We start from the raw sequence: 12,501 nt of genomic DNA, 5'->3' as shown, positions 1-12,501 counted from the left end.
CTTTGCCTGCAGCAGGGCATGCCCTGCAATGCAGGCTTCGACCTAAAAACGGCTCCCTCAGCGTGTGCATAACAGTAAGGCAGCTGTGCTGTGAGGAAAAATGCTTGGTAAAAGGTCAAAGTTTACTTTGCAAAAGACGAAAAGACCTCAGTCAGGAAGCGCTCACATTCCGACCTTCATTTCTCAATTTGCCAAGTGTCAGGACTCGGATGGTGCAGGAGAATCCCTCGAACAATCCCACCGCCTCAGGAGAGTCACGGGGGAGCCGCCATCTTCCTCGGGCGCTAGCCACGCCCCACACTTAACTGCTTTAACCAACCTATCACTGGCTCTTGTTAAGAAGAATTCAAAAGGAATGTAGGACAAAGAGAAGAAAGCCCATTGGAGACAAGACCTGTCTCTTGAGAGGGTGCACCGGACATTTGAGGGACAAGTGCACGTAGTGAGCATTTTAGCGCATTTCTGCACATTATAAAGCACAATTGAGCATTTGTCTTCATATTGTGTATCAGCTGCAATACGCATTTGAGGCTATCGTATTTGAGCGCAAACCTCAACATAGTGACTGGGTATCAATGGTGTTTAACTTACGGTGCAAACCATGAAGATGAGATGTCTCCAAACTTTGAAGAAAGCTGAAACTTTCATTTTTTACATGTTTATCCTTTGTACTTTGGATGAAGGAAGCAACATGAAATCATTAACAATGAACTCTGGAAGATTATGGGACCAATAAAATGACTGAACAGGAGCGGCCATATTTATGACCTTTGTGGCACAGGGCAGCACTTCAAGTCACCTTGTTGCACAGCCCTGCATCACAGGGAAAGGGCAGGAATGCGCTGTATTTATCCAATGGGCGCACTCCTGTCTTTGCCCCTTGCGCTCTCGTCATTTTGGCAGGATTGTTTTTGTGCAGGCGTGAGCACCACCCTGCACAAAAACAATCCTGAGAGGCTTTTCCTCTTTCTACATGTGCTGCAGAATGCACCACACATCGAAAGAGGAAAGAATGAGGAGAAATAAATATGTTTCTCCCTGTTATGCCTACCCTGGGGAGGCATATCTTTTTGGTGCATTGCCATATTTACAAAGTCTTGTAAATCCGGGAATGCATAAAAAAATGACACCCATGCAACGCCCATGGAACACCCACCCTTAAGGGAGAGTAACGCAACACAGCGATTTGCACTGCATTGCGTTACTTCATATTTTTGGAGCCCCGCAAAGTGGCTTTGCGTGGCTTCAAAAATAGAACTTAAGGTTTGTGTTGCTCTTGCAACAGGTTGCGTGGTGCAAGAGCGGCGCAACCCGGGTCATGAATATGGCCCTGGTTGTATAAGCACACGTTTGATTCCCTGTGGTAACAAAGCACTCAAACACTCTTTGGGTTGTACATTTTATGTTATTGTCACTTTTATTGATATGCAATACTTTAACATGTTCGTAACTGTTTTATATTGCTAAGTACGTAGCAATTAGGGGAGCATTCAGGCTGTAACACATGGATTGACATTTACTTTCAACTGGGGTTTAAGCACTGTGAGCAAACATCATTCATATGACAAGTAACCCAAAAAGTGGTTAAAAAAATGGTGCCATTTCAAAAATACGTTAGACATCATGTTCTCATTCAAACAATATTATCCTATGCTATCGCGGGCACTCATTACAGCTGGGCTTCAAAACCGGGCCATGGTTACGCAGCAGTTAACACAGATACATGACAAATCCGAATCTGTGCATCGATTTTGCAAATATTTTACAAAGGGTTATTGTTTTACATTAGACCAGGTTTTTCATGGAGTGACGTGAAATAGGGGGTCAAATAAGGGATGCGGTAATTCACTGCAAAACCTGGGGTACTCATTCGGTATTTACAGGCCGCGTGGAGTGAGGACTTTCAGGATTTCAAATTCATCATCATATGTGGCACATTTTGAAAAATGCGCTAATGGCATTTAGGTGTCCGTGCAGAGGAAAGCACGGCACCTGAAGAGAAGAGCTTGTGGAGGAATGAAGGCAAAGTACAGCTGCATCCTATGTTCACAAGTGACTAGGAAAACAACAGAAACAATAAAACATTGATGTAAAGTAAATAACATTATAACCATTGTATAAATGAAACAGTGATACAGATTTGGCTGCAGGACAAGCTCATTCGGGTAGAACTACATTAACAAAAGTATAACAAGAGGGAGCAGGTGATTTAAAGAACAGCAGGGTTTTGATGCCACTCTTGAAGCCTTCCCATTTTCCACAGCCCAACTCGGTATCCAATCGCGATATTCTACAATAAAATATACATGTTATTAATATTTATTCTTCGAAAAAGCTTTGTCTTTTTGTCAGTGATCTAGTCTCAGTGTGTAAGACACACCCACATGCATACATTCTAAATGGCATTAAATAAAAAATATAAATTAAAATACATACGGACGACTGCATCACGATCAGCATTTCCTGCGGAAAAAGAAAATACGTGAGAATTGCTAGAAGTAATATAATGTCTGCTTATCCTACCACTAATCTGCAGAGTCCCTATATACATTGGAGAAAAAAAACCGAAACAAACACTGTCAGATCTGGCTTTAATATGCTGATGCATGCAACCACAGCACACAAAAATGCTGGTTGCATGCATTGCATGCACAAATGGTGCTTAGAATAATAAAGGCCGACTTATTATGTTACCAATAATGGGGATTTTTTTAAAAAAAGTAATTGTTTTCACTAGAGAATGAATAGAGAAGATAAATAATTGATTATGACAAACTTTTTGATTATTCAGTGTTTTTTTCAAATGTAAAACAGTCCTTCGTGCATTCCAATGGAAGCACTAACTTAGAAGGGAGAATTAATGACCAAACAGCCTATTATATGAAGTGAGGAGTTATATTCCTCTGAGTGGAGTATAAGCCTACTTTATATATAGTTTAATGAATGGGTAACAATAGATCATGTGAACAGCTGTGATATCGAGCCTTTCCTAATAATGGGAGGATTGCCAGAATTAAACTAAGGGCATATTTACAAGGAAAAATCGGAGCACGGAGCTGTGCCAAATTTGGCAGCGCCAAGCTACAACATTTCCAAAACGCAGGGTTGCACCGTATTTACAACAATACAGCGCACCCCTGTGATTTTACTAGCGCTGATGCTAAAATTAGATGCCTAGCGCCAATCAGGCACCCTTGCACCACTGTGCAAGAGTGCCTGTGTTGCAAGGAATGATTGTTTAGGTTATGTTACGTTATTTTGATTTGATATCGCGAATGAATCACCCCAACGAGGTATTTCGGCACAGCAGAAGGTCACTATAGCAGGGCCAGAAACAGCAGAGTTAAAACAGAAAGATTTTCAATAATTTCTTACATTTGGTGTATTCATAGCATATGAGAATATAGTAAGATAACCAATTCCAGTATGTAGGGGCCAAATAAGTGAGGGGTTTGTCTCCACACCTTAAACGATGCGGGGAATAGTAAGTAGCTCTTTGTACGTGGAATGTAAATTCCTGCCAAGGAGATATCATTTAAAGTTTTAGTGTAGGTATCTTGGTCCTTTCTCCACTAAAGCTCTGTGGGTGAGGTACCAGATCTTGAATATAATTATCTTTCTGACCGGTACCCAATGTAATGCTCTTAAAAGTGGGAGTGATGCAGATCTGGAAGGAAGATTAAAAATCAGTCTTGCAGCGCTGTTCTACATGACCTGTAATTTAGAGAGTAGGGGCTCGTTGGCTAAGCCAGAAGATCATTGCCATAGTCAAGCCTGCTGACAAGAGCCTGTACCAGGGTTTTCCTAGCCCCAAGCGGTAGAAAAGGCAAGGCTTTCCTTAGTAGCTGTGTTGTGTTAGACTATCTTTTTTAGTGGGCTTATCCCCAGACATTTTGCTTTTTAGCCTCCTGTTTTTGACCCTGTGTTTGTTGGTGTTAGGACTCTGTGTACATTACCACTGCTGATCAGTGCTAAAATGCATATGCTCTGGGGCAGATTTACAAGACCCTTGCGCCACTTTTGCGTCACTTTTAACATGGGAAAAGTGACACAAAAGTGGCGCAAGGGGCTTGTAAATCTGCCCCTCTACGTGTAAATTGTTACTATGGATTGGTGTTTCAAAGATTGGCTTGATTGATTTACTACTAAGTCCCTAGTACAGTGAACTGTGCATGCCCAAGGCCTATAAATCAAATGTTGGTGTGGTCTTGCAGCGCTGATTTTGCCATTCACACAAGCAGCCTTTCAAAGGGTTCTCAGACATGCTACTGCTGTGTCTGCACGCAGTCTCTACTGCCATGTCGACCTGGCAAGTGCATCCACTTGCCAGGCCCTAGCCTTTCCTTTTATTACATGCAAGTCACTCCTAAGGTTGGCCCAGGGTACCCCTATCGGCCGGGTGCAGCGCATGTGAAAGGTAGGACATGTACTAGTGTGTGTGACATGTCCTGACAGAGAAATACAGTGTATTTAGTTTTTCACTATGGAAAGGCCATCTGTCCCATAGGATAGAATAGAAGTCTATTTATAGCATTTTATAAATATAACTGCCCATTGGGACAAGATAGAAAGATGGAGTTTAGTATGCCTGAACTCATGGGGGGTGTGGCTAGCCGTCTGCGATGGCGGCTGTGCTTCAATAGAGCTCCGGACAATCCCGGGGAGAATGCTCTTTACACGCTTGTTGTGCGGCGATAGTTGACTGGGGGCCGCTACTCCGTACAGCCAATGACCTGGGCTGCAGAGCGGTGCCTTGACCGACGCTGAGGGATGCTTTGGACGGGCGGTGAGTCCCACTAGGCCTGTCTGCCCTTCTGCACAGCCACAAGCCGGGAGCTCCTGTGGTGCGGAGTGCCGCCACTGGTGCGAGTATTCGGACCCTGTTTGCTGGTCGGGAGAGGAGGGGGTTGCCTTGTTTCATTACTGACGGTGGAGGTGCCCCCCCAGGATACATATCCTCGATCTGAGAGTCCGCCTGCTGGTGCTACGCGGCTCGGGGGAGTGGCGGTCGGCCAGAGAAAGCCACGCGACCGACGGCGAGGCGCTGTGAGCACTACCAGCTGCTGCGACAGGCCGGGCGGCCTGCCTGATCTTCTCCGACCCACCCTGGCTCTACGGGAAAGCGCGACTGCCGGAGGGGTGGCGGCTCAGATTCTGATGTCGGGAGCCGGTGCCTGGCGGTACGGTGCGCTTTGAGGAACTGTGATTTGGCTGCCTCGAGCCACGGGCCCCCTTCCCCACCTGATTTGCCCTCCGGCAGACCCCAGTACAGCCCGCTTTGTGATCTTGCCACACTCCGTGGGATTCTTAGGGCCTGGTGGGTGTGGCCCACTAGGCTCTAAGAATCCGGACAGCGCTGGGCCCAGTGAGGTGCAACAGGAGGAGAGAGACCCACCCTGAGGGAGAGCGGGAGGAGAGAGGTGACGACCTGCGCTTGAGGCCCTGCGCTTGCCGCCCTACCTGTTGCCGGCTCGCACTTTGTACTCTGAGTTTGCCTGAGGCCGAGAGCCCCCCTCATGCCCAGGGGTACACTACTGCTTCCCTACAAACGCTTGTGACAGGGCAGGTATTTATCTGAAGGCGAACTGTGAGAACGGCCTGGTGCGCAGTCTGATCATAGAGTTGGATAATGGGCAAGAACTGAGCGAAGCCTGTGGACGGACGCCCTGGGCCCTCTTCCACCATCAACAATCACAAAAAAAGACCTAGTCCTTTAGGCAGTTTATCTTATAGACCTGTGAACATCTATGGATTGTCAAAAGATCATTCCAGCTACACCTCTAATACTAGAGATTATTACCATGTTCCAGTCTATTGCCAAGATAAAAGATAGCCATTCTCTGATCAACATATAACCAGACAGCACAGGACATACATTCACTAGAAGGACAACATTTGAAAAAATGTGAATAGCTAGATGGCACCTCACGGGCGCACCACCAATGGGACCCCTGGTTGGTACTCACCAGGATGGCCCTGTTCTCATCATCGGTGCCACCTAGCTTAACGTAAACGTGTCCGAAACCCAAAGGAAAGGAGACAGTGAATGGTGCAGTGTACGCAAAACTTATATGTGACAAGGACTAACAACGTTCAACATATAACGAAAAAACTACTGTGCAAACAAGATACAGAAACCTTTTACTCGCATTCTCTTGTTGCAAACAGTAAACACATACATAAAAAGGAGAGATGCGAATACTACCTATCGATTCGCACTCTGCTTACAGCCGACATGTTTCATTGCCTTGGTCTTTATCAGGCAATTTCTTCAGGGCAAACAATATTGAGCTGCCACTGCCAGAGGCACTGTGCTTTAAGTGCTAATTGGCCAGTTTTTCTTTCATACCATTCAAGAGAAACCACTTTCTGAAATCAAGTCACAACTCCCAAGCGGTGAGTGTGGTCTTTTCTCACTTCAATACTTTTATCAGTGGAGAATACTCGTTCGGCGTCTTCTCAGCACCGGTTAAGCTAGGTGGCACCGATGATGAGAACAGGGCCATCCTGGTGAGTACCAACCAGGGGTCCCATTGGTGGTGCGCCCGTGAGGTGCCATCTAGCTATTCACATTTTTTCAAATGTTGTCCTTCTAGTGAATGTATGTCCTGTGCTGTCTGGTTATATGTTGATCAGAGAATGGCTATCTTTTATCTTGGCAATAGACTGGAACATGGTAATAATCTCTAGTATTAGAGGTGTAGCTGGAATGATCTTTTGACAATCCATAGATGTTCACAGGTCTATAAGATAAACTGCCTAAAGGACTAGGTCTTTTTGTGATTGTTGATTTACCGAGTGGAGGGCGACCTAGTTCTGTATTTCCCTCTTGACTCCTAGTATATGTACACCCTCTTCCACCATACCGGGCCGAGATGATCAGCCCCCCTCGCCAGGGACGACCCTGACTGTTCATGCAGAGGGAGCACCGGATAAACTGGACCTCATCCTGCAGGAGATCCGCGACTCGAGGGCGGCGATGGAGCAGCAGTTGGGCACGCTTACCGCGGGACTTACTCTGCTGAAGGCGGACCACGTCAAACTGGCAGACACGGTAAAGGAACATGGCCATTCTCTTGCAGAAGTCGTCCCCAAGGTAACGGAACATTTTTCCTCTATGCAGCAACTCCAACAGCAAGTAAGTACACTCATGGATCGGGTGGAGGACGCAGAAGGCAGAAACAGACGCAATAACGCCCGCGTTATTGGGCTGCCGGAACGCTGCCGGGGGACAGAGCGGCTGACTTTATGGAAACATGGTTCAGGGAGAATGTAGCACCGGAGGGACTATCCCCATACTTCTGCGTGGAGCGGGCACATAGGGTGCCGACTGGACAGCCCAGGCCGGGGGCGCCGCCTAGCCCTCTGATCGTGAAAGTCCTCAAATATAGGGACCGGGACATCCTATTACAGAAGGTTAGTGAGAAGTCGCTCATCCAATTCGAAAGTTAACGCATATCTTTGTATCCGGACTATACTGTAATGGTGCAGAGACAGAGATCCTCCTACCAGGCGGTAAAGAAGAAACTACAGGCTGGTACAGAAGGTCTCAGAAATACAGAGGGAGAGAAAAGAAAATAGCAAATCTCTCTATTGGGACCTAATAGTGTCCTCTTTACATGCCCAGAATCCACAGTTAATCTGGAAACAACCAAGAAAACAAAAACAAGAGAAGATGCACAAGGAGAGTAAAAAGATACCCATCAGCCCACTCATAAGTGGAATCTCGTCATCTGGGTATATGTTGGTAAATGGTGTCCTCTAGGGTCTGCCTTGGAAACAATCCATAGGACTGCCTAGTGATGGACCCAGAACATTTCACCAACAGATGACAGTATATGAGCGGGAGGGGTTGAGGTTGCAGTGCTCAAAGAAAAAGAAGAAGAAAAGGAAAATAATCCAAGTGATTCTAAAAATACCTACGATGATGTCATGAAATACTTTATTAGGGCTGACCATCAAAGTGGTATGGTTAAAAACAGTATGCTGATAGCATGTAAGGAATTGCTACCCACCAATGTTGTTATTCGGTCAACATGTTTCAGCCTCAAGGGCTTTCGTCAGGACCTATGGTGCTACTGCAACACTTACTTAAGTGATGTGAAAGTGGGATCTACATCTGCTTTCCAAACTGAAAAGAGTGTATCTTCTCCTGCATAGACACAATACAAAAGACAGAAACAGAGACATGGACAAATTATGTCAACAAAAAGAAGTGCACAGACTGCAAACTCTCGTTTCTATGGTCTTTATAATATGGCTATGAACACTTGAAAGACACTCACCCTTATTGTGGGGAGAGAAAACCTCACCTCACCTGGCCACTGCTCAGGAAGAAAGGGAGGCCACGCACTGGAAATAAACAGAACACTTAGAAAGTTATAACCAGTGGTAGTAGAAACACAATCTACAGACAAGAAAAACTGGATTCAAAACACATAAATCAGAGACACACATGGTGACACAATGGCCAGACTGGTTTCCTCTTGCATCAGGAAAGTATACCACAAAGCCTCACTGACTGCACTGCTTGCACAAACCTGTAGACCTATAAAGTACAAAGGCCCAGGTAGCCAGCCGCAGTCACTGGGAATAGAGGCGCCTACTCCTGTGCTTTCCACCTAGTACTCAAAGACCAAAGACCAAAGCAATAATGCTATTGACTGTACCACCACCACGGACCTCTCCGTCGTTGCCTCGGAGTGAAAACTGAGCCGAGGGGGAGGCGACGACTGATGGTCACACGCGATGTTAAATACACTGCAGTGGACCTGAAAGGAAACTCCTTTGTTTCAAAATTTGATTGGCTCATGTGTAGGCCAATGGGAATCGGCTCCCCTCGGACCCCCCCTTAACCGTTTATCTCTCTGTTCTGTTGTGCAGCCTTGGCTGCGGGTCCTTCATCTTGAATTAAGGCACTGACCATTTGGTGCATCCCCTGGATTCTTCACATTCTGATTTGACGACACCATGGCGGACTTTGGCGGTCTTGGTTTCGACGATGAATTCCTTTCATCGATTTTATCTGAAAATCCTAGTATGCTAGACCAGATCCCCACTCCAGCTCCAGCTATTGTGGGAGACTGGGAAACGATATTAAACCTGAAAAAAAGTCACTCACGTACCATCATACACGGTCAAATAATGGCAGAATATTTACATGGCAAATGTTCACCCACAGGTCTCATAGTTACCAACGCGCCTAGGCTCTTCCTCACTGACAAGGTCTTTGTCAAAGACTGGTCCTTAATAGCCTGGCGCTGTACAAGAGACTGGCTGATTTTAATTATCACTACAGCCAAACGTATTGCAGATGCCATCTTGGTCGAGATTCAAATTCTAGAAGGGCAAATTAAGACCACCCTAACAACCAAAAGATTTGAGAAACAATTAGAAGACTCCAACAAAGCAAACAAGGAGTATAAAGATCCAATTTTTCTCGCCAAGATAGAAAAGTTCAAGAAAGACCTGGCTAAGTTCTCACATGAGAAGGTGTATCCCTACACCAGTGATAATTACACTCCCACTGATACCAATAAACCCAAACACACTGCAGGCTCTTCATATGCCACATCATCTGAGACTGAGTCGTCTGGCTCTGAGAGTGGAGACAATAGCCAACCCAGAGGCAGAGGCCGTGGTAATCGACCGAATCGTCGATACAATAATCGTGGAAACATGTACCAGACGGGTTCATGGTGGCCACCAGCCCCGTGGGGTTATCCCCAGTTTCCCCCACCAATGTCTCATTACCCGATGCAGCCTCAGTATTTTGAAAACCAGGCTTTTTTAGGACAGGGCCGAGGTTGGAACAGAGGCAGGCGGAGAGGCCAAAACCAAGTTCAGTGGTCAGACAACCAGGACTCGACAACAACACACAACAAACAAGGGCAATGAGCGAGTCACAAGAGGATGAAGACTTGGTAGTGAACCTAAGTAGTCGAGTGATCACTCCTACTGAACAGGTTGTTCTAAACAGAGGCCTAGGGTTTGTCCCGACCAACAGTGGGGAACCCTTTTTGATAAGAGGGGAGATCGAACGATTTTTCAGAACCATCAGGCTGCACTATTTCTTCAAAAACAAAGAAACAGATACCCCGACTGAAGATACAAACACAGGTCTTAAAGTTAGATCCACTTTTATGCCCCTGTTGCAACAAGTACCATCCAAAGTTGGCACTTTTGAGGCTGCAATACTACAAGACCTCAAATCTATGGACTTTTCCAAAGAGGGGAACTACCAGAATATATCAAAAAGAGACAGATCAGCCCTGGACACTCTCTCGAAAGACACGGGGATAGTGATTAAACCAGCGGACAAGGGGGGTGCCATAGTCATTCTCAACACTACTGACTACCAAGCTGAATGCCTGAGACAACTAGGCAATGCACAGTCCTACACCCTCCTTGCTGAAAATCCCACGCCAAGACTAACTAATGAGATCAAACATCTGGTAGAGGAAGCCAGTGCAGAAGGCTGGATTACTCCGAAAGAGGCAATCTTTTTAGTCACCAAGTGTCCCATCACTCCCTACTTTTACATCCTCCCAAAGATTCATAAGCCTGCGAGACCCCCTCCGGGCCGTCCGATCATTTCGGGCATTGGATCTTTGCTCGAACCTCTGTCCTCCTTTGTTGACATCTTTTTAAGTCCCATTGTTAAGACAATGCCGACCTACCTTCAGGACACCAAAGATGTCCTGCGCATTCTACCTGAGGTGACCTTCGACATTAATACTGACATTTTAGCTAGTTTTGATGTCGAATCTTTGTACACTTGTATTCCTCAAATGGATACACTACAAACTGTACAAGAACTTTTAGAGGCTTTCCCTTCTACCTTGACAACTCCCACTCACTTTGTCATGGAATTAGCTCGGATTGCTATGACCGAGAATTTTTTTGCCTTTGAGGATTCCCTGTATTTACAAACCTCGGGGACATCAATGGGCAGCAAATTTGCCCCCAGCCTGGCTAATTTGTATGTCCACCAGTTTGAGACCCACCACGTGTTGAGCACCAACAACCCTCATCATCATCAATTGATGATGTGGAAGCGGTACATCGACGACATTCTTGTCGTCTGGCGTGGCGATGTACCTTCCCTCTTGTTGTTTCAAGAGTGGCTGAATGGTCAGAATGCTTTTTTGAGGTTTACCCTTGAGCATAGTAGAACAGAGCTCCCCTTCTTGGATCTTGTCATCTTTCCAGAAGATGGCCATTTGGCGAGCTCCTTGTATCGGAAACCCATGGCTCGGAACTCCCTGCTGAGATTCGATAGCCATCATCCCCGGTCCCTCCGTGAGAACCTCCCCTTTGGACAGTTCTTGAGGGTCCGGAGGAATTGTTCAAACATTCCAGACTTCCGCCGAAAAGCGAAAGATCTCTCCATGAAGTTGAAAGTGAGACGCTATCCGAATAACCTTGTCCGGACTTCAATGAAACGCGCTGCGAATAACCATCGCGAAGCGCTGCTTGAGCCTCCAGTTGTCAAACCACCACTAGACAGATTGGTGTGCGTGACAACGTACAACACATCATCTTCTAAAATCCAAAAGATGATCAGGAAAAGGTGGCGCATTCTGAACAGCTGTCATGATCGCCCTCGCAGACACTACGAGGGGACTTAAGAAAGGACAAAGTGCGCGTTCCCTCCTCCTGCACTACAAGTCCCAGAATGCCAAGCGAGCCGGGAAAACGGGAAGGAGGGTCTTTTCTATATAGCTCCGCCTCTGATGAGGATCAGTGCTTGACAATTGTTCTTGTGGAGTCATGGACGGGCGGATGGTGTTCCCCGCCTGAGTGATCCCGGAGAGATTACCGACGCCGATCAAGAGCCTGCGCGGCCAGAGGAGTTTGTCTACGCCGATCAAGAGCCTGCGCGGCCAGAGGAGTTTGTCTGCGCCGATCAAGAGCCTGCGCGGCCAGTGGAGATCGCCAGCGCCGATCAAGTGCCAGCGCGGTCAGAAAGCTTCAAGCCAAGTTCCGAGCAGGAACTATAGCGGTCAGTGGAGTGGAGCAACTTCCAGAGAACCGCAAGTATCATCCCGGAAGAACGGGCTCGTTCTTCCGTCAGACCGGAGAATTTGTTATTGTTTTACGGAAGTTCCAGTTATTCTTGTTTTTGTTTGCACAAGTCCGTACTATTCCAAGGTCGGGGGTTATTTCATTTACTGTATGCTCAAGCATCATTGAGGATACCATTGAACGGAGAACGACTCTCAAAGCACTAGATTCAAATATTCGTTCTCAGGAGTACTGCACTGAGCGGGAAAGTGAATTTCAACTTTACCCTTCAGTCTATCGGAATAGGAGGAGCAGGTCGGCTCCATTTACAGTGCGAGTGATAGTAACTCTGGTAAGTGTGATTACTCAGGGCCAGGGGAGAACAGGGGAAAGAAAGGAACAAGATACTTATACCTGTCCGTTGTCTTCCCCTGCTGCAGCACATTCATCCAAGGAGGTTTTCCCCGGAACCAGATTCAGAGGGCCTCATCCCGC

At 46.5% G+C, this 12,501-nt stretch overlaps 1 protein-coding gene across 2 annotated transcripts in view; it reads right to left on the bottom strand.

Moving 5' to 3' along the window:
* Positions 1-1,385: 1,385 nt before the first annotated feature.
* The window catches only part of LOC144814965 (glioma pathogenesis-related protein 1-like), a 546,100-nt gene continuing 534,984 nt past the window's right edge, over positions 1,386-12,501 (bottom strand). For both annotated transcript variants that reach the window (XM_078674148.1, XM_078674149.1), the window contains 2 exons: positions 2,437-2,463; positions 1,386-2,290 (listed from right to left, as the gene is read on the bottom strand). In XM_078674148.1, coding sequence (XP_078530274.1) covers positions 2,172-2,290; positions 2,437-2,463 — 146 coding nt within the window. In that variant the 3' untranslated portion in view covers positions 1,386-2,171. The remainder of the gene's footprint in view (positions 2,291-2,436; positions 2,464-12,501) is intronic.

This window comes from Lissotriton helveticus, chromosome 1_1 (assembly GCF_964261635.1).
Source record: "Lissotriton helveticus chromosome 1_1, aLisHel1.1, whole genome shotgun sequence".
Lineage (NCBI taxonomy): Eukaryota > Metazoa > Chordata > Amphibia > Caudata > Salamandridae > Lissotriton > Lissotriton helveticus.
The sequence above is the reverse complement of the archived record's forward strand: the minus strand, read 5'-3'. Positions and strand labels throughout refer to the sequence as shown.